The sequence below is a fragment of the Haliaeetus leucocephalus genome, unplaced genomic scaffold, assembly GCF_000737465.1.
Source record: "Haliaeetus leucocephalus isolate CR32 unplaced genomic scaffold, Haliaeetus_leucocephalus-4.0 Scaffold362, whole genome shotgun sequence".
NCBI lineage: Eukaryota > Metazoa > Chordata > Aves > Accipitriformes > Accipitridae > Haliaeetus > Haliaeetus leucocephalus.
Window position 1 is genome coordinate 4,527,460 of NW_010972798.1, and position 22,881 is coordinate 4,550,340.

Below are 22,881 nucleotides of genomic sequence, written 5' to 3' on the forward strand. Positions count from 1 at the left end.
ACGTCTCTCCAGCCATGGGAGAGACCAGATATCTCCCATCACTCAACAGCAGCCTCCCTGTCTGCCCAAGAACTGGCACTGACCGCCACGTTGTGGCACAGGGAGAGGTTAACGTGTGGACTAGCAGGAAAACTTCAGGGCTCACAGGGATCAAATGAATCCTCTGGCTGGGAAATATGGGGAGGAAGCATCCAGAGCACTTGGCAGCGTGGACAGTGCAGGACATGGGTGTATTCAGACAAAGCCTAAGAGGTCGGTGATTATATGTTTAGGTGAATGTTTAGCTTTTGTTGGCTTTTGATGACTCAGGGTGTCTTTTATGAGGCAAAATTAATGCAGGTGCTTCTCTTTTTACAGTGGCCACATTGCCCAGGAAATGAAATGCCGTAAGGGGAGCAAAGCTCATTAGTTTGGTGCCATAAATGGTTCTCCAAGGTCTCAGAAACCCTATGATTAACATAAACATAGACAGAGGCAATTACAGATAAACACACATGTAAACCCCAGCTTTCCATCTAAAACCATGGTCTGCAGTATTCCTCTTTGGCTGTTCACAGATGTGGTGACGTAGAGGTAAGGAACATTTCATACCAATCATGGCATAAACCGAAGCCTGAGGAAGGAAAGCAGCCAGCCCAGGGTGAAAGTGAAGACAACAGAGCACGTAATGTAGTTCCCAAGGTACCAGCTAAAGGATTTTGAGATTCACCCTCAGAATTACATCTTTTTTGGAGCAATTTGAAGCAAATGTTGCCCCCCCAAATGTTTTCTTCACACTGCAGTCCTCTTTCAGGTGGTTGCTGTTGCATGGACATGTTGACACTCCTTAGGACGGGGCAGAGTAGTTCTAATCTTGTAAGAACTATCTCAAGTCTTCATCTTGCAATGGCTGAAAAAGTTGAAACCTTGTCAGGTTTTCTTCTGAGTTCCATAAAATTCACCAGAAGATAACGTTCAAGAGGAGGATGAGAACAGGGGAAGATGGGAGGAGCGGGGCAGACACACTGTGTCAGCATCGTGGACCTTTACAGCTGCTCCTTGGCCAGCGCAGAGCAGTAAAGGGCCCTAGGCACAGGCTTACATGTATTCATAGGAGATTGCACACTTTTTACTCTGCGTTTCTGTCTTAAACATTATGCATTTATTCAGAATAGACCCAAATGTGAAGAACAAGGCATGTTTTGTAAAAAACGAAGCTTGGGCTCCTTGCCTGTGCCTGTGGCAACTGTGCCAAGAGACAACTGTGTTGATGCCACACCGGGTAAATAATGAAGGAGACAGCAATGTTCAGGCAAACTCGAGCAGAAAGCCCGGAGTCCAACACAGCATCCTGAGTCTAGCAAAAGTCACATCAAGTACAGCAGTTTCCTGGTAACCTGCCCTATAGGAATATCCCCTACAGACTCCTGATAGTCAAAAAGCAGCTTGAAGTACCTCTTCTAAACTGTTTTTAGCAGGTATTGTCATGACTTTAGGTGCTCCATCTGTTCAAGCAATAGCACCATCCACTTTTACTCTAAATGCTAGGCTGACATCCTGCAATAATGAGTTTCACAGGCTGATTACTTGTTGCATGATAAAAATATGTTGCCAGCAGCTGACTCAGAGAGGCAATGGGCAAAAGAAATGTAGTGCTACTTGTTTTCTCAGAAAAGAGAGAGGGGACAGGGAAGGAATGGGGTTCACAGTCCTGCCTTGGGATTAACTCAGGGGAGGAGAAAGGCATGGAAGTTTGCTAACTGTCCTGGTGGGGCAGAACATGGTCGTGTAAGTCGTAACCGTCCTAGGTTATGAGTCCTCCAAAGGCCTTCAAAGGAGGGTCTTGGGGAGTTTGTATTGTTACTGTTCCACAAAAGGCTCCTACCTTACCGCTAACCCCCGCCAAAAGGAACCATGGACTTCAGTTGCTTACATCTGACCTCTGGAGTGGCTGCTGTGATGTCATCAGTGTTACAATTTTACACAAAATTAGGTGTGCAATTGTGTGTTAAATAGTGATGGTTAGCTTGGATCGCCCAACTAATGAAGCAGACAGCATTAATGCTGTCACATATGGACTGCTCCAGGGCACTGGCACTATAAGGGAGTCTGAAATCACTCTGACTTTGGTGGGAAGAGAGACAGCCCTTTTCCTCCTCTGGCATCCCTTTGGTGGGACAGACACCTCTCGCCCAGCTCTTGCCCCAGCGGTGCTCCTACAATTTGTTCTGGAGCTTGCAAATCTGCCTCCCTGCCCAGGCAGTCCTGCCCAGCTGTCCCTGTAGACTCAGACAGGCAGCAGAAGCTGCTGATCACCTCTAACGTGTGCCCAAGTTTTGCTTAATTAAGAACAGACTCTCTAATAGCATTCACCACCATCTCCTGACGGCTCTGGGACCACTCAGGCTGTGGCAGCACAGCCAGCCAGGCTTTCCTGTCGTGCAGCTCATGTGTGACATCCTAAAGGGTGCAGTGGCAATTATATAATTTTATTTTCCAACATTAAGAGTCTCAGCCTGGGACTGGTCTCAGCCCAATATCCAATGTGGCCTCCAGGCCCTTGTATAGTTGCTCTGAGCCCTCCTGCATTGCTCGATGCAGAAACACCAGCTCGTTCGGTACAGGTTTGGTGGTCGCTGTTGTGCTGTCTGAGGTAGTGTGGATGCAATCTTAAATACCAGAGTGAGGATTAGATCCAAGGTCCTGTAACCCAAATTTCTGGCCAGTATCACTATAAAAACACTTCCTAGTCGGTGGTTATATTGATTAGTTCCTGGCTATTCCACCTTCTAAACTATAGTTATTTCAGGGAGGAAGTACCTCATCTTATTGTTTATTCCCCAATACTTAACTACAGTGGTTGTAAGGAAAGAAAAGAGTCTTTTTTTTCTCTCAGAGCTGCAGTGATGACCACAGGGTCAGGGAAAGGGCTAGGGGAGATTCCCCTTCTTCTGCCTCCCTTCTTTTGGACCGCTGCCTCGTCCAATTTGCTGTGCATGAATGCAGCGCAAAAGCTTCATCAACTATTACCATCTCTTATTTCAAGCAAGGTCCCTGCCTGCAAGTCCCAGTCCCGAGCCAGCATCTCTGAGCATGGCAGCAGGATTCCAGCAGGGAGGAGGTGACGGGGTCACCAGTTTGGCCAGTTTGCCAGCCAGCTGCCCAACTGGGGTGCGAGTTTGCCCTGGGTCTGTGTCATGGACCCAGTGGTAGGGCTCTGGGCTGACTCCAGATGGAGAACCCAGTCCCTTGGCACCCATCAGCCTGCCTGCATACGGATGGATTTTGGCTCCCATCCATGTCAGTCTTCCCCTGCAGCCACCTCTACAGGATTTAAGTATTCTCCCAGGTTCGCCACTATGCAAATATTGAAATTAGCCCTTTGCATGATTATGTAGATAGTGACATTACAGACTTTTTCAGACAAGGAGCGCTGAGGAATTCATGTGCCTTCTCTGCTGACAGCATCAACAGCCAGTTTATTTTTCAGTGAGCTAAAGAATGGCCCCTAGTGTATGAAAAACTTCAGCATTAAAGTATTTGGTATCTGGAACATTTCTTTTTTTTCTTAAGCTTTTCTCTAAATGGAGTAAAAGCACAAAGTGCTGTGCCACGAAATATTGCAAAATCCAGCCCTCACCAGGAAGGGTCCCGTTCTCAGAGATTGAGATTTTAACTGAGCCTCACTAAAACAGGAGCAGATTAGGAGGAGCTATGAGGGGAGCTGTAGCCCCACTAGCAGGTCCAATATAGCCTATGCTGCCAGCCTGGCAATGAAGTTACCAGCTGGAAAGATGGTTGTTCACGTTCAGTTGATCTAGGGTAACCAAAATCTGCTAGGAATGACAGATATAGTGAATGTGCCTTGAATCAGGGTAAGAGAGCAGCAACAATTCTTGAGATCCTTTCAACTCCATATTTCTGATTCTATGAGATCTCATTGAAGTACAGGGTTCAGATTCAGTCCTTAAAATGAAACCCCTCAGACTCTTCCCCTCTTCAGAAGACCCTGAGGGCCTGAGAGAAGGCAGCAGGTCTCATATCCCGCTGTGAAACAAAGCAGCCCCTGGGCAGGAATCTAACTGGTCTGGCCAAATGGCCTTGGGACAGTAATTTCTCTGTGGGAAAAGACATCTTTGTCACATCAGTTACATTTCCACAAAATGCTGCATTTACGAATCATACTTTTGCCTCATTCAGACACCTTCCTTGAGAGCATCACCTTAGTGAGAGCTGCAGTACAACCAAAAACCTGTGATGAGCGTGCATGTGCTTAAACAATAGCCACTTTGTCCCCCAAAAATGCTGCCATAAGAACATTGGATGCAGCTATTACCTTTTCTTAAACTACTGATGATTGCTTGTCCATGGTGCAAGTCCTTTGCGGTGTGGAGCATAGCTAAGCCTGATTAGCCAGGATCACATTTTACCAGTGGGGCTAATGAGATTTATCCTTCATTCCCACACGCTGATCTGTCATCCCCATTATTTTACATCTCACCTTGAGTTAACAAATGGTCCATCTTCAGAGCATACTGGGCACGGCCGCAGGGGATTTGGCACTCTGGATATAATGTGGTCTGCCACGTTGGATGGGCAGTGACAAAAAATATCCCTCTTCCCCCAGGTCCTTCCATCGTCCCACTGCAGCGAGCAAAGCCAACACTGGGCAACCCTCTAAAATGTTTATTTGGACCAGTGGCCGGAGCTCTACATCTTACAGACATGATGAGAAAAGGTAAACGGCATCTATGCTGATTGTCTCTTATGGGTTTGAATCTTTAGGAGCGTGGCCTGTAGGTTCTCTTCCGTGGCAGCACTAGAGAAGTAAGGAGGGCTGCAAAGGGTGTCCGTCCCTTGCCTCTCACCACCACCCCCCAACCCCAGCTACTGTTCCACCTACCAGCCGATGAGTGCCAGGCTTGCCATGCCAAACCAGAACAGAGTGGAGGGACAACGCCAGAGCCATGGCCAAAGTCTTCCTTGTTCCCAGGACACCAGCAGCACACCATGACCATCTCTGAGGTCAGCACGCACACACCGCACATTTAAAAGCACGCTAATCCCCAGCCACAGGTTTTCAGCCCTGGCTCCAACCCCTGTGAAGCCTTTATGCCTTTTGCAGGTCTCCTGCTTCCAGCCATCGGCCCACACCACTCCCGTACCCCTCTCCAGACAACACACACACACTGCCTCCTCTCTCCCCGCCAGATCATTGCCCTACCTAACTTCTACACATTTGGGTGATGCATCCAGCTGTCAGAGACGTTTCTATGCATAGTGTGTGAGCAGGAGCGTGTGCGCAATACACTGCAGAATAGCTGGGGGATGACGAGTGGCTTGAAAGTGAGCTGGTAGCACACCAGCCCACTTAAGTAGCGTTGCTGGAGGGAATACACTGAAGGAGACAGAGGAATAAATGAGTTACTGGATCTCCCAGGGGAGCAGGGAATTACGCAGAAGAGAAGGAAAGGGAAGGAGAGGTTTTATTTCTGCAGACAAAGGCAGCACTCAGTTGGGAACGAAAGAAGTTAAATATCACTGATGAAAGAACGATTGTCAGTAATGCTCAGACTCACCCTTCCAAAATCTCTCTCCTTTGTAGTGATATTTGCTGGAGAGCTTGTCTTGTCACAACCGGACACATTTCCCTTTCTTTTCTTCCCTTTCCTTTCCCCCTTCCCTCCTTGCCTCCTCTCCTTCAGTTCTTCTTGCAGTCACCATTAAATGTAATCACAAAAAATCAGACTCCGGTGAAACTAAAACAGAGGTCAATGTATCTACAGTGCCAATTAGCAAAACACAGCCTTCGGTTATTCTAATGAGACATTACTGCCGGCATCTGCTTGGGAAAATGCACTCATGAGTTCAGGCAGCAGAGCTGCCCTCAGGACACCAAGTTTCCTTGGAGAATTGGCCCATTTGCTGAAATTTTCTGCAAAGGCTGCATAGGTTTTCAGCTCTTTTGATAATTCAGTCCCAAACAGACATTTTGAAGCCACAAAGGCCAGCTTGGCAACAGGTTTCCATGGACTTTCGGTTGGAGCTGGTTATCTAACTAACTGCCTCATGTACGTCTGCAAGTCTCCTCTTTAAGTGAATTTTCCCCAGGCCAATGTTCTTCTGCGTTAAAACACTGTCATGGACAGGATGGTCCAAGGTTAGACACTTGGAGGAGATATCTGCCCACACATTGGGCTGGCTGAAAGCCATGTGCTCCTGATTAGCACGGCCTCCAACTCACACCATGCCTTTCAGTGGGACTTACTAACTTGGGCTGAGCACTGTGCTAAGCAGGGTTCACCGGTGTCTAGTCGGCTTAAACCCCGGGCAGAGCTCACCCCTGCCTGCCTGCAGAAATAGGGAGGTAGGAAGCAGTATTTCTATACTTACACACCAGCCATGGTAATTTCAGGTGCCTTTTCAAGCGTTGGGTGGTTTTATTTCCCAGGTGGCCCTGTAGAGCCATACAGAAGGAATTTTTCATACCCTGTGGGTGATTAATAAAATGCAGGAGGGAAAGGGAGGAAGAGAAAATGGAAATAGGGGAGTGCTGACTGGAGCCTCAGGACTGCAGAAGAGAGGTGTGAACACAGAGCAAGTGTTGCTAGTGGGAGAAACTCATCCGCCAGCCTCTGGCAGTGATTTTAACACGTGTAAGATCACCAGCAGCATCACGGTATCAAACAGGTGGTGCGTTTTAGAGAAATGACTTCCCCTAAATGACCCTTTCTTAGGAATTTTTGTTCTTTAAACTTCAGACAGGAAGATTGTCACGTGGAACTGCAAATTTGTCACCTAACACATGCTACATCCACAGACTTTTGAGGAATTGCACTGTAATAATAACCTGTGCAGCAATGGGTCACTTGCTGTGGAGGAATCACCTCCTCCCGGGTGGAAGGTATCTCTCAGGCATCCCTTTTTGCAGGATCAGGCCCAAAATGTATGTATTTCATTGCTGTTTTAGACACCCACTGTTCCCCAACGGCCACTTTTTATGCTTCGAAAACCTAGCCAAGCCCTCATTCTTTCTCAGGTGTCAGTTAGGCTTCCCACACCATTGTAAGCTTGGAAAATCAAAACACTGGTTTCGTTTGGTCCAGTTTGGTGGGGAAGAGGGAAGGAATTGAGTGAATAAAATCTGTTCGTATCGACAGGCATCCTACAACCATCACTGAGAGAGCTCCAATGAGATTTCCTGTTGCCATAGCTGTAATAACAAAAACTGATGCAGCTAAATATACCCTGTTAAAAAAAAAAAAAAAAGTAAAGAAATTGGCTTCTAAGCAGAAAAGTCCCTGAGCATTGGGAATTCTGCAGGTAAGATACAGGAGGGCTTTTTCACCCTTGCATTGAAGGATTTCTGATATCAGTAAACACCTCAACATGAGGTAATTTGAGTGACATCTGCATAACAGCTGTGCTATCAGAGACAGGAATGTGAATTCAAAGTCACTCTGAATAATTCGGGCAGGCAGGTATCCCCATCTGACAAGCCCCGTGACTGTGCAGTGCTGGAGGAGGCAACGTCTCCCTCAGCAGCACATGATGGTCCATTTGGAAAGGAAGGAATCTGAGGGTAGCTAATTTGTGTTTATTAAAAAAAAAAATAAATAATTACAGGTGCCTGGTTATTCTAGATTTCCAGTGAGGAAACCTGATCCTCTTTGCAGACCTCCTAGATCTACCCATTTTGGAGTGAAATAAGAACTGTTGTACTGGGTCAGAAGCAGCATTACCTTAGCCTCTCCTGCTCTATATGGCAGTGCCCAGTTGCAAACTCTTTGCATACAGGACCATTCCTAACACATGCCAATAAACTAATCACATCCCTGGAGCTGCAGATCAGTCCTGTGCCAACAGAGCACAGAGCAAGTTGATATGTCTCGTCCTTCACATAAGAGAGTGCTAAAAGGTCACGTACCTCATGATGGCAAATAAAGGTCTTGGCTGCAGCAAATACGGGCAACTCTACAGAAGATGTAGGACTTGTTTATTAAGGCCAGTAGGCTCAGACCAGCATTGTAACTCTCCTTGGCCATCTCATGTTCAGGCTAACATAACCTGGGCTGCCTAATTTCATCACACAGGTCCTCCATAAACCTTTCTCTGGAGATCTGTAAGGAGCTGCTGACCACATTGCAGAGGGATCCCCGTGCTGCTGCTGTGCACAGAGATACGGAGAGGGAAATCTCTGCTCTGTCCCCAGCAGGCACAGTCATGGCCGAGATTTCCTCTCTGGCAGCTGAGCCTGGGTAGAGCAGCCAGCCCGTGTCCTCTGAGCAATTTGGCAAAAGAAACGTGGAGATTTAGCAGAGGAGAACTTCAGTCTGGAAATGATCAAGGGAGCAAAGACCTTTAGTCCTTGGAGGCTTGCTTTCTATTAAATGTCTTTGCACAGGGCAGAAAGACACCATGTTCTGACAGCTGGGACTTCTTTAAAAACAAACAGCCCCCCTCGGTGTCTTATTTGGGAAGTTATCACAGGTAATCACAAGTATTAGAGAGAATCATCTAGGTGACCTAGTGTCTGGTATGCAGTGATCTGTACTTATACACACCGCAGCAGTCAGCTAATTGTGGCTGTGCAGCCCAGGGATCCAAAATCAGCCAGCTAAGCACGGCACTCTTCCAGCTCACCAAGCAGAAAGAGGTCCCCAGGCTGTGCCAAAAGTTCACACGTACACAAAACCGCCGCCACGGAGCAGCACACGCACGCGTGCAGGCCACTGCTGCCGCTCCAGCTAAAGACATGCTGAGGCTGCTCTGTTAGTGGCAAAATATTGTGTGCAACTTATCGTGGCCCCCAAAACAGGGCTCTCGGGGGCAAAAATGTGAGGTCTGGTGATAGCAGATGTTCCCAGTATCATACAGAGAAAATGGGCACCTCCCCGGTGCAGGCAGGAGTGGGGAGGAGGAGGAGGAGGAGGATGGATGGTTACTCAGCGTCTCCCGGGCTGCGTCAGGACCGGTGCGTCACACGCTGGCACGTGCCATGCCTGTGTTACCAGACTGACTCCTGGAGGGGTTCAGGAGAAAAAAGTCCTCAGTAAGGTGCACAAGGCTACCACTTTCCTGTTGTTCAGGGCTTTGAATAATAAATATTTGCAAAAGAGCAACCGAACAACTGCTCCGAGCGTGCCCCCTGAGGCAGAGTTTCATTTAGCTTTATTTGCGATGGCAGGCAAGTGTGGGAGATCCGCCTGGCAAGCAGTCACCATACACCGTCCCCTTTGCCAGTCACCTGCCAGATAGATCATTTCTACAACATACCCTTCAGTCCGTCCTTTTTTTTTTACCTCTCATTGCACGTTTCTTGGCTCAAGGCCACATGGGAAGTATTTGTAACCATTCTCAATTAGCTATTTGTTTTTAAATTGTCCATTTGTATCCCTTTTATGTCCTAGGTGCTCTGATGACATTAGTGAGTCATTGCACTGCGTCTGTTTTATGTCTACACGCTGACATAAGTTATGCTGTGTGATCAGTTAATGTGCTGGAACTGCATGACAATCTCTGCCTTCCTGCCTGCTTCCATTTGGGAGCAATGCAAATCCTAATAGCAGCTCTCAGAGTTAAATACAGTTTGATAAATAATAATAGAAAAGTAACATTAGATTATTACTCTACATTACTTCTTTGAAGGCAATTGCATCTGCCAGTTGACAATATATTTTTTCTCCCCAACATCAGAGAAAATTTTGACAGGCTGAATTACCATTTCATTTCCAACTAGGAAAACATTGACAAGACTTAAAGGATGGTTTTGAAGAGAAACCATGGACATCTAAAGATGTAAATTACAGTTGGATGAAGAAACCTCAAGGGGTCTTAGGTATGGGAGACTATTGACTGCAGTACCACCTAAGCAAGATTTTTGCTATAAAACCCCACACCATATGTGCTTTTCCTGACTATGACTCATCATCTGAATACAAATTTAATTCCAGTTTTGGGGAGTTTATGATTAAACCTATTTTCTTGTTTCTACTGTGTTTATGTATGATTTTACATCTGTCTTAACTCTATTTCTTTGTCCCTATTAATGAATGTAAGTTATATGGTTGGTCTGACACAGTGCTTTTTTCCAAGGTTGAGTGAAACTTGGTGGTTTCAGCTTAAATGAGTGGTGGGTTTGCTAGAGCCCAAAGTGATGTTGATGTTGCTCACCTGCCATTTTGCAGACAGTAGAAGAGGAACTTCTTCCACGTGTACTGCTATGTCCATGTTATGGTGGTGCCAGGGCTCAGAAGTGTGCGGTTCACATGCTTCGGGTGCTGCCTGGATGATTCAAAAGAACCGTAACAGAAAACACAGGAGATTTTGACCAGCCTCAGGTCTGTAAGTACATTTTAAACCCACAAAGTTTGAGTGTGTTTGAAATGTACTCAAATATTTCCTTCTTCACCATTGTGTCCTCATGACCCATTGAATCATCAAAGGCTCGGAGATGAAAGAAGGACTTATGGTTAGAAAATGCAAAGGACTCTCTGCTGAAGGGGGAATGGTTTGTTGTAGCTTCTTTTTTTTTTAATCCCAGAACAAATAGCTCTGGTGGATAATTTTCTGTGAGGGTTTTCACTGTAATGAGTAACTGGGCTTCCAGAAAGCTATTTTATAAATAAAGTAAATAAGCTCCCAATCAAAAAACCTACAGAAATCAATTGCAAAATCCCCACAGTGTTTCACAAGCTTTGAGTCACACTTGGGGCGGAAAATTACCCAAACCACTAGCCTGTAGGGAATCAAAAAAAGAACGTGGTCCTTTCAGATAATTTTAGTGACAGCTTTCTTCAGGCTATTTTCTACATATGGTAACACAAGACCTGTTACCATATTCAACTGAAGAAAAGACACCTCATATACCTAAACATCTTCTGTTGGCCTAAGGTGGCATTGACAGGTCAAATTCACCTACGGTATAATTCAACTGAACCAATTAAGCTGTACCAAAGAAGGATTTACTGAGCTGGCACAAGAGTCTAATCTTTATATTTGCTGTAAGAGGTTTTTACCTTTTCAAAAATGGCTGGAATTTATTTTGGAGATGAATAAGTTTCCACCAGGTCAGAGTGAATCCGATGAAAAAGGACACCTGAGGACCCTTAAGCCTTTCTCTCCCATGAGATGGGTATGGAGGTGGAACTACCCACCCTGTAGAGGCTTCATTGCTTAAATATGAATTTCACATAAGAATGTATTATTTTCAACCTCAGAAATATTTACCAAAAAATCAGGGATCACGATCTACTGGACAAAAGGAAAACAGTCACAGCCCTAAAAGCCGGAGAAGACCGGGCCATACTCCTCGGGCTGGCCATGATGGTGTGCTCTATCATGATGTACTTTCTCCTGGGAATCACCCTGCTGCGGTCTTACATGCAAAGGTAATTTCATGATGGTTACCCTGATCTCACACTCTCTGCTTCACTGTCTTCACATGGCTTATTCGTTTGACGCTTTTGATTAAAGTTTTACAATTTTTCCTTTGGTCAACATAGGTCTGATTCTGCACTTCCTTACCCCAGTATAAATCAGGCATAACTACAGTGAAAGCAAGTTGAGTAACACTGGCATAAGTGAGGGAAGAATTAGATCCCTGTTTGACAAAATCTTGATCTTTAGACTTGCCACAGTTTAACACCAGTGTAATATCCATATCAGCTGGTTGGCAGTCTGCTGAACCCTGTAAGCCCCTCACGGGCTGCTGCTGCAAAGTCCAAACTCAGGAGAAAACAGCAAAAACATCTAGCAGACTCAAGAAACAATGCACTTTCAAATGAAGAACAGAGAATTAATTCGGGAAAGAAATCAAGCTGCTTTGCAGCCTGTAGTTTTCCGTGTAGGTTATTACTTTCATTTTAACAAGTGAAATCCTCCTGAAATACAGTAATTTGCTGAAAGTGAAAGATCATCTTTCATCATTACTGCACTGTGCTTAATTTTTCTGAGGCCTTCTCTGACTTCCTTCTCTGCCACAGAGCAGAAAGTTTGGCCTGTGATTCATTAGCAGCATTTGAAATCAGTTTTCAAGTACTAGCCCTGTATAAAATCCAGCCCAGACTGTAATAAGACTGTCAGCAATGTTTTTTCTGCCCTGATCAGTGGAGTTAGGAGAATGAAAAATGTGTAATTGGGGATCAAAACATTAGTCTGTCATGCCCAAAACCACCCTGGGGCAGCGGCCAATACCTGGCACATTTTTGGCTTATCCACCACAGGCTTCTTCTTTAGGCATGTACAAACCGGTATGAACATCCTCAATTATATTGATGCACCTGCAGGAAAATATTCCTTCTTGACTCTGCAATGATATTGAAAAAGTAGCAGTGTCTGAGGATGAACTGTACTGATTTGCAGCATCTTATTTGTGCCATAAAGGCATTTGTCCCTTTTTAAATCCAGGCAAAGTTTAGATTTTGAAAACAGAGATCAAGACCTGTTAAGTATCCAAGAGCATTTGCTTTTCCAAATTGCTCTCCCAGACCTTTCAGCAATATCAGGGTCAATTGCAGAGGCTGCTAAGGTCAAAATTGCTCATGTGGAAAGAGAGGATTTACATTACAAACTGTGTGAAAAATTGCCAGAAGATATCAAAGCACCTACAAAGTATCAAATATTCCATCTTCACAAGTCTGTTGTAGGTAGGTGTTACTTTATTACCCCCCTGCATGAATAAAACAGCAGTCAGAAAGGTGAAAGTGAGAAGAAGACAACCCAGGAGTCTTCGCTGTCACTTCTCTTCGCACAGCCAGATCTCCTTAGAGGTTGTTCTCCTTTACAGACAGCAATAACCCTCCAACAAAATACTGCCTGGGAGAGGGGGGAAAAAATCCTTTCACTTGATTTCCCCCCAGAAATCATAGCATAATTTAATATAAATATAAAATGGAATATACAAGCAGAATTACTGCCAAAGTAAAATACCAAGAGAATTAGTCAGAAATCTTTGATATCACTTACTGTGTAAAGCCTTTTGCAGGTTTGGCAAGGGGCAAGCAGACCCTCAGCCCACTCACGGCGAGCGGCAGGACGGCCACGCTGGGTGTGAGCCGAGGGGCTGAGCGGGGCTAAAGGGGAGCTCTGGGGTGAAACCTTCCCCCAGCCTGTGGAGGGATTTTCACAGAGTCCTCAGTGTCCCCTTCCCACTGCTCTCGTCCCTAAGGAAAATACAGCCGTAGATTTTTAAATATACGCGAGAAACCCAAGTGAACATTGCCAGTGCACACCCAGGCTCCATCGTTCCAGTTTTAGCCTCTGGTGAATTGGAGACAAGCTGAAATCCTCCAGAATGATTACAACCGCTGACTTAACTTACAGAAAACCGAGCAAGCTGCCACTAGAAAAAGCCTTTCCACAGGTAGACTTGCATGCGGTACCACTTGTGAGTTGCTGTCCCTTCATGAATATGAATATATGTACCCTGGTAATTCAAAGTTGTCCTGCCAGCCTTGACTCTAAATTGAACTGGACTTGGTGATTAACCGTCAAGTCTTGGTCCAGGGTGTCCTGTCATGCAGCACTGCATGCGTTGTGCAAGCTGCTCAGTTTTCTTCTCTGATATCTCTGCTGACTCCCTTTGGTTTCAAATATACCTTCTCCAGACTAAAAGTTCCATTTTCCTTTTCATTTATACATAGAGATAAGTGAAACAGGTATTTTTGTGCCCAAAGCACAAACTTTGGGTACTACAGAACAATACATGGTCTGCGATGTGTGATGCGAGAAAGTCCGGTCTTTGCTCAAAGCCCTGCAATGTGTGCCATCTCCTACAAGATGCCCCCAGTATATCGCGGATGGAAAGCCTGAGCTGCATTTAGTGCTTATTGCCCATTCTCACCATGCTCTTATGTCTCTTTTTTCCCCTACTCAGCGTCTGGACAGAAGAGGCTCAGTGCTCGCTTCTCAATGCATCCATCACAGAAACTTTCAACTGCTCATTTAGCTGTGGTCCAGACTGCTGGAAAATCTCTCAGTACCCCTGCCTCCAGGTGTACGTTAATCTTACCTCTTCTGGCCAGAAGCTTCTGCTCTACCACACCGAGGAAACAATGAAAATTAATTCTGAGGTAGGAGCACAGAATCAAATTTCTTCCTAAATGGGTTTCTGGAGGGTTACTCACCTTGTTATAGCCATTCTTCGCTTTAAAGTAATATAAGGCTTCCAGCTCCTGCTTCACTGGTAAGTATGGAGCAGAGAAAGCAGAAATCAGTGCATGAACTGAGCTCACACCTCTGAAGGGGGCAGTTTTCCACCCCCATCCCATGCAGGGAGCGCAGCTCGTCCTACTCGGGCTGGTGTCCCCGGCGGCTGGAGCCTCCCTCCTCCTTTGCAAGTGCTTTACAGGCACAGCTTTACAGGCTAGCGCTGAGCACTTGTCACATTGATATTCTTGTGCAGCTGTGGACAAGTCACTTCCCACCCGGGTATGGCTCTGCATGAGAGCGAACACCCCTAGCGATGTGCACGGGGCAGCAGCGGTGGTGAGAATAGAAATGGCTTTACTACTGTGAGGGCAGGCAAGGTGACGGGGAGAGACGAGAGCCCCGTGTCTAACAGCAGGCATGTCCCCATCTCGACCGCTGGTGACAAACTCCGCGCCCCGAGCATCTCCACGGAGGTCAGCTGTGCCGCGGGGGTCAAGGCACAGCACTTACCCCTGTGGATGGTGCAAAGATGCTGAAAGTTCGCTGCGCAGGGACTGTCAAGATAAAGGCAGAAGCATAAAAATAAAAGGCCTGGGGTTTGGGCACCTATAAGCTAAGGAGTCAGCCCATCTTTCTTGCACAACTTCCCTCATTCCACACATTGAACCAAAAAAAAGATTTTTAACAAATCTGCAGAAGAATTCCTCTCTCTGCTTCAGTGAGTACAAAATCCAGCATAACTCCATCCAGGTGGGATGGAAACAGGTCCCGTCTGGAGGCTTTAATGAACGCAGCGGATGCACAGAAGGCATCTCCCCGCCAGCAACGCAGCGCTGTGCATCACACCTGGGCAAGCGACCGCCTCGGCGCAGGTCGCTCTTTGCTCCCTCCACGTAGCAAGGCAGGACTGGACTAAGAAACGTCCCTCTCCCCACCTGCCTTTCTTCGTATCTACAGTGCCCGGGTACCTCAGACTGCAAGCCGTAGTGAGCCGGGATGCAGCTAAATCATTAGACTTACAAGTGCCGGATTTGCATTAGCTGCTTAGTTATCCAAGGTCACTGAACCCCAAACTATGGGCGCTTGGCAAAGCGCAGCCCGTAACAGCAGAGGCCCGGTTCAGGCAGCTGACAACGTAACCTATTGTGTTTCTATTTATGGCAGCAGTTCAGTAGACCAAATTACTTCTGCATATTAAGATGAAGCGATATTAAAATTAGTCAAAGCATGGCGTGGTTGCACCGGGCCGGTTATTCTGCTGGATAATTAGCTCCTGTGGCTGAGAGACGAAGTCCTCTGGATCTGGAGTGTGAAACGGAGAAGAGTGCCCGCATCTTCCCCTCCGGTTCGGCGTCGGTGCAGAAAGGAGGCACTCGCCGTTCATGAAGTCTGCAGCAGGACAGACTCCACTTTCTGCTGGGGCAGAAGCAAAACCCAGTGAAAGTCATGCCGCAATTTGATTAAGACAGATCAGATCGGTCTCTGTGCTCCACTGGATTCAAATAAATCAAGAGATTCAGCATAAATCTCCACATTCCATTATTGATGATTTTTGCTTGCTGAAATGGACTTTGAAATTCTCCCAGATGCCGCCTCCTCTTAATTTAATGTAGGCATAGTTAATACTTCTCCAGGCCAAGGTTGTTTTACAGGTTAAGCTCTGCTCTCGGGAGGATTCCTAGGTTTTCCTGACATGCTGCTGGCTATGTGACCTGAATCCAAACACAGTTTTGAACAGAAGTTTGCGATGCCTATAAAATACCTGGCTTCTTGTGCCTGGTGAGGACCAGCAGAGACCCCAAGCTGGGATCAGCACAACCCACCCCAGGTCCCCGGACAGGCGCTCCCTGTCCCCGAGGGAGCAGCCCTGAGCACGGCTGAGTTTGTGATGCTCCAGCTGGGTGCTGTCTCTCTCCATCCACCTACTCAGGTCTGCGTTTCCTACCTTTCTCCTTGCCAAATAAACAAAAGAAAAAAAGCCGTCCCTGGCTCACTGAGCCCTGACATTACTGGGGTCATTGCAGAACGTGATGCTTACCCTCCGAGGCCAACGCCAGTGACCTTCAAAAGGTCTGCATCCCCCCCCCAACCTCCCTGCCTCGCTGAGCACCACTGCGCACGCAGAGCAGCATCTGGAGCCCGTCTCTCCCCTCTCCCCGCCAGCTAGCGCGGATGGAGCAAAATGCACTTTGATTTTAAATAATGATTAATCTAGGAGACTTGCTGTCTAACCTGACTGTCGGCCCACGAGGTGCAGTAAGCAGTAGGTGCAATTTATATTGACATCTACGGTGTGCTGCTGCCAGTCTCCTGTGGGAATCAGTGGGAAGTAAGTCGATACCAGTCGAGCTGCTCGAGTCTTTCCCAGGAAAGCACACGAGATTTTTCACGGCTTTTCATTGCTCTCACTGTGCATACTTTATCTCTAGCCTTTAGGACAAGCCCAGCCCCTTGTCAATACTACAACCATAGCAGCTTAAATGCTTCATGGCTACGCTTTCCGCCCTCAGCTGTCAGAGGAAGCTGTAACAGCGTCTGTGAGAGGTAAATTGGCCAGCATCCCCTCGTGCCTGGACCACGGAGCCAGGCTGTCACCCTGAGGAAGGGCTGCAGTAGTTAAAGCAATTCTAGAGGCCCCATTTCGATCTTATACTATATCATTTTGATTCTTTTCATGTCATCGGAGCTACTGCTGATTTATACCCATGCTCCATAAGTGAGACAACAAGCAGGATTTAATCACCAGAATCACCGTTATGCCAGCTATAACTGCCTGAAACTCAGTAATGATGGGGCATCTCATGGTTTCTGCTGAAGCTTCAGGTATTTATAACCCGGGCAGGAGTTTGCCTGCTGCAGTGGGGGAGCAGCAATGTTCCACTGCAGCTCCCAGCAGACCCATTTCTGGGCTGAGACTGGAGAATTCAGTCTGCAAGAATCAATATCAGGCCAAAGCAGACACAAAGCTTCTCCTTCAGCCCTTGGATCAAACCTGTTGCACTTTCCAAAAGAGATGTAAAGAGATATCCACTGCCCAGCCTGAACTGGGGGCTTTTCTGGCAACAGCGTTTTCAATGTAACGTCCTCGATTTAAATGAAGCTGCCTCCAGCTTGCCTGGAGATTTTGTGTGATCTCCATCCTTGGAGATATTCATAACTTGACTGGACAAGTTCCTGAGCAATTCTGCACTGATCAGGGCATTGGACTGGACTTGTCCAGAGGTAGTTCATACAAGCTACCTACCCAATCCTTTAAATCAGGAAAGTAGAGCTGGAAATGTAATAACCGGTTGTCTTTGTAACTGTCTAGTATGTTCTTCTTGTGATCAGATTGCAAGTAACACAAGAACCACTTTTCTCACGTTGTATCACAGAATCCTCACTTGAGGTAGAGAGCCAGACATTGTTTACTTTCAGATTTGCAGATTTCGAAGTGTTTGACAATGCAGAGTTATAATAAAACAGCATAGATTTAGTAGTCTACATTCACAGGTACAGCATAACAATTGTGGGTATAAAATTCCCTGCCAGGCACTGGAGAAAACTAAATGAAGATCAAACAAAAGAAAACATCAAAACATCCCATTATCCATGTCTACCTACTTGTTCACCCATACAACATTGCAGACACCAGCACAGCAGAGCCAGCCCTCCGCTATCCCTGGGATCTCGCTGGGGAAGCCGAGGCATGGAAGGAGGCCAGCAGCACCCCACAACCACGACTTAATGCACACGGAGGGTCCTTGTGCGGAGGAGCTCCTCAAAGCTGAAGCCAAGATGCCTCCAGGAGCTCAGGAGGACTGGAATGAGGCAGATAGCACATGGACTAAAGGGCAACCATGTCTTGGAGAGCACATGGGAGACGGTTTCAGCACAAGGAGCCTGGCTGGGAGGCAAAGTAAATCAACCTCCCTTGCACAACTGCATTTCACAGCTTCATGCTATCAGACCCTCTTGGCACGGGCAGCCCAACCAGCCCGACACGGCTCATGGCTCTGTGCCATCAGGTGTAGGAGGCAACAGCTCAAGTTCTGCTTCAGCATCAGGTCTCCTCTAGAAATGCTTGGAAAATAGTCGGACTTGAAGGAAGTCAGACCTCCCTCCGCTGCACTCTTGGGACCCTTCCTCAGACTTTGAGTCCAGGAATCCGTCATCATTAGGGCTTTTATGTGCCTGCTGTTTTCTGTCAAGGGGGAAGGGCTGGACTTTGGCAAGAGTGGCCAAGTCCTCATTTAATCTCCTCCCTCAGGATACTTCAAGAAACAAAAATGTATAGCACCAAAGATCCAAGAAAAAAAAAAATCTGAGCTGGAAATACTGCTGTTACAACAGTGATAGCACATAACTTAGTAAATGAAAATGAGGTACACTTTGCTGAGAAATTTCCTCTACTTACTAGATTATGATCTATTAAAGAGTCATAGGCACTGGAAGAGAGCTTGTGGCTTAGGACATTTAAGACAAAGCTGGGCAGAGTGCAAGGGAATATCCTGGAGGGAGCAGACTGGCACCAGCAGGAAAATGGATGAGATATTACTGCTCTGATATTTTCCATCTCTAATTTCTAGAGCTCTATGAAATATTCATAATGGCAGTGCTGCCATGCTCTACCCTTAATGCTCCAGCCTGCTAGAGCCAGACAATCTTTCTACCGCGCTTCAAATCATATTCTGTGCTAATAAACTTGCCAATGAATCAATCAAATCCTGTTACGAGGTTAATCCTTTGATCGTTATTAGGACTAGAGATTTGTCGCAGTATGTTACAAAAAAGTCACAGCATAGTCATGAAAAAGAACGGAGGAACATTTATAAAGTATATACATTAAAACAATAATAATAATCAAAACCCATGGATCACATTATTTTAATCAAACCCCCTTTTTTCCTTTGCAAAACTCACTTTCTGTCATTAAATTATCTGGAGCTACTTTAGGTGCTCACCCAGGACAAGCAGGTTCAGCTGGGCAGGCAGGGAGCATGACGGGGACCCACGACCACCTGGTAACTGCGAGGCAGTGCTGACCTTCTGGGTCCCCCTGTGCACATTCAATGAGAAGTTAAGCAGCAGATTTCCACCCCTCCTGAAGCAGTTCTTGCCTAGCTAGAGAATTTAATCAAAATCCTGTGCAGGTGTAGAAAACCTTCAGGTGTGGAGGGGCGTAAGTGTCTAGAAGACAGGAGGGAGTGCGGGGCCCTGGGCTGCTCCCATCAATCCTCTTCCAGACCAGCAGCAGCAACAGCAAATTCAGGTCAAAATCCAGATGCTCTAGGTCAAAATCCAGATGTGGCCTCAATCCTTATGTGTCTGCTCAACGCCTCACCAGCCCACACTAGCTCTTTGCAGGGAATGGTCATCTCAACCCAGGGCCACTGTCCTGCATGTTCCATGGAATATCTTCAATGCATGGACTCCATGAGTTAGTTTTTTATTTAACTTGTCTTTTATATTCTTTGGGAATGCTAGGTTGAAAAGGTGTTAGGTAGAGCCACTCCCAAATCTTCTTTTCATTGTGACTGAGACTGAAATACAAGCAGCATCTTCAGAGATAAGGAAGTGTTGGACTTACGCTGGGGTCAAGAGCAAAACAAAGACTAAGAGCTGTCCTGGTAGCCAGGCTGATCTTCAGCTAGAGGTTGAATGAAAGGCTTCTGGGCTGTCAGCAGGAAAACTGTGTTTTCTCCTATTTGTCCCTAATCGAGGCGTTACCCCTTGTAAAATTACAAATTACACAGGAAAGTTTGTATAAAGGTCTCTCGTCAGCCTCCTCCTCTGCGAGTGAACTCCTGTGCCTGCTACGATCACTTTGATCTGATCCAAGTGAGATCTAAACTACCGATTTGTATTTACAGAGAGTCAATTACTCATCTAACTGTGAGCATATGCATGCCACTTAAGATGAAGAGGTACTTCATCAGTTCCATTTTTGCATGTGTAAATTAGCAATAATAATATATTCACCTATCTCAAAAGGCCGCTGTGCAGATTAAAGCATTAATGTTTGTACAGCACTTGGAGGTTCTCCAATGGGAAATTCTGTAGATGTGCAAAATATTGAGTTTTGTCTCTGATAAATTTATTATTAGCTTAATAGTATTCCACTCCTATTATGAAAAGCATAATCATCTTGAGATTTTCCTGCTTGCCACCTGAAAACAGACATTGTACCCGGTTTGGAGATACATTTTTCTCCCTCTAATTTCTTCCCAGTGTTCATACATACCCAAGTGTGGCAAGAATTATGAGGAATCCATGTCGCTGGTGAACGTAGTGATGGAAAACTTCAGAAAGTACCAACGCTTCTCCTGCTTCTACGACCCCGAAGGCGTTCAGAAGAATGTGATATTAACCAAACTGTACAGCTCCAACGTGCTGTTCCACTCCCTCTTCTGGCCCACCTGCATGATGATCGGCGGGGTCGCCATCGTCGCGATGGTAAAGCTGACTCAATACCTTTCCCTCCTCTGTGAGAGAATCCAAAGGATCAACAGATAAAAACAAAAACTTCTCTGAGATTTAATTACAGCGAAAATACTGTTTTCTCATTCTTCACCAAAGAACCTTAAGTTTGTAATGTGCAAGTCTGTTATAAGTTCCTTACTATATTCTTATAAGTAGAGCAATAATGCAAAAGCTGTTCTATATGCAAACATGATGTTATTATTATGCAGACAACTGGAAAAAATGCTGTTTTGTGTTGACTGTCTATATGATCTTGTTTTATGCTGAGACTAGTACTTCTTTCTTTTGTATGGCCAACATAGGGCTCAGTGCGACCATTTGCCAAGCTTAATCAATTGACACTTTCAGTGTAAAGGATTCTGGGGGAAATTCACCGCTGGACATTGGGCAGCCAACCACTTGCGCGTCACTGAGGTCTCATGTCTGGCTCGGTCCATTCAATGGATTTGTGGCTTTGTGTTTTTTGTATTGGGGGGGGGGGGGGGAGAGAAAGCATTGATAGGGGTTTTTTTATGGTAAGATGGCACAAAAGGGTCATGTTTTGAGGCCAGGATAAGCAGACAGTATTTCCAGGACTTGGTGATGCTTTGTGTTTGCTCCCCCAGTTCAGAAGTAAATTTTACCCTATGGTGTTTAAGGTCTTTTGGAAAACACTTTGGAGTTTTATTTAGTGCTATAATTTCCTTCTGTCTTATCAACATCGTCTTTGTCACTTGCAGAAGCTGTAGCCAAAAAAACAAAAATCACCTTGTTCCATTTTCTATTCTAGTCTGAGCCCTGTTGATGGAGATGGGACCAGAACACCTTATGTAAAGGTTTATTACTCATTTGTCTTGTATTTGCTACCATATCACTGTAAAGAAAAAATAACACAATCAGCTATTTTTTCATTTTTTACTTCCAACTATTTTAGATTTTTTTACTTGATATATATACAGATATATATATAAAGAAAAAGCTATATTATATCTAGTTGTGTATTGAAACTTGATTATGGGGGGAGGGTTCTTTGTTTTTACCAACTGGAAAGTGTACAGTATCACTCATGTATTTATAACCTTCATCCTTGGATAATAACATAACATGGAGGAGCAGCACTGCAGGATCTTATCCAATATTCATGATGTTGTTTCAGTCAAAGGTCTCTGTTGCTGTGACATCAGAATTGACAAAAATCTCATCCAATACTATGGCTCTGTTAACTGAATAGTTAGATAATCATCACAACACATCTGGAAATCTCTTCTGACCTTAACTCAGTATGCAGTGCTGGCTGACGTGAATTATGATTTAAAAGGCCCAAGTGCAATGATTTGTTGGAAAAACTGAGATTCTGACTAAGAAATTGTCTGTCAAATATTTACCATGGGGAACCTTGCCAGTATAATTTCATGCACACTATAGTCACGATTTCTGCATAATTTATTTCTATTCTCCTATAGAAAGCATTCCTTCTTATGTTACGTTTTAAAAACACCTCTCGCAGTTTCTCCCTTTGCACTCAGCCTGAAGGACAAACGCAAGGCAGCTCCTGTGAGCACCCTGTGAACTCACTATCCGATAGCTCAAAGAAACCATTTACAGGCCTATTCAAACCAAGAAACTAACTTTTTCCCCCCCTCAAAAAGACTGCAAAGCAAGTATTCTGCCTAGTTCATCTATATATAAGTACCTTTCCACAATGTAACATTAAAAATTTCAAGGTATTACAAAACTTTACAAGTCATGCAAGTGTAATGTGAGCTGTAAAAGAAATGAGTTCTCAGCAGTGAAAATGAACCTGCAATCTTGTAATCAGTAGTATAATTTTCTTTAGGTAAATAAATTCTTGGAGGGTGGGGGTATAATGGGGCTCCAAAAATATGTAATAAAATATTAAATTAAATCTTTCGGATTTCAATATCTTCTGCCTTCAGATCTGACTTGTTTCATCAGACTTTTCTTTGTAGCTTCTATTACCAAGCAATGAGGAATGCTGATGCAACAGAAAATTCATAAAGGTTTATTTGCAAAAATGTGGGTTTAATCAATCTGGGGGATTCGCAGAAACCACTGTCAGTGGATCTGGGCACCCTCGGCATCAGTGGGACTGGAGTCGCAAAGTCTTTAGTGGACTGCCAACAACTTTTATTCAACCACCTGACCGGCAGCAGAAAACGTGACTTACCCCCGGTGCCAGCGTGGATGGGGGGATGGAGATGGGGGACCCCGGCCCCGCTGCCGCAGAACCCCACTGCTCCACTGCACAGGCACGGGACTGTCGTATCTTCGGTGGTACCACCACGCGGG

At 45.5% G+C, this 22,881-nt stretch overlaps 1 protein-coding gene across 2 annotated transcripts in view; it reads left to right on the forward strand.

The window, feature by feature from the left end:
- Positions 1-21,761, forward strand: part of LOC104835101 (calcium-activated potassium channel subunit beta-2) — a 154,132-nt gene extending 132,371 nt beyond the window's left edge. Inside the window, exons 2-5 of one of the 2 annotated variants that reach the window (XM_010572911.1) lie at positions 4,607-4,717; positions 11,220-11,369; positions 13,856-14,051; positions 20,341-21,761. In XM_010572911.1, the coding sequence (XP_010571213.1) occupies positions 4,607-4,717; positions 11,220-11,369; positions 13,856-14,051; positions 20,341-20,625 (742 nt within the window). In that variant the 3' untranslated portion in view covers positions 20,626-21,761. Of the gene's footprint in view, positions 1-4,606; positions 4,718-11,198; positions 11,370-13,855; positions 14,052-20,340 lie in introns of those variants that run through there. The other variant, XM_010572912.1, reaches the window with a different exon arrangement.
- Positions 21,762-22,881: the final 1,120 nt, after the last annotated feature.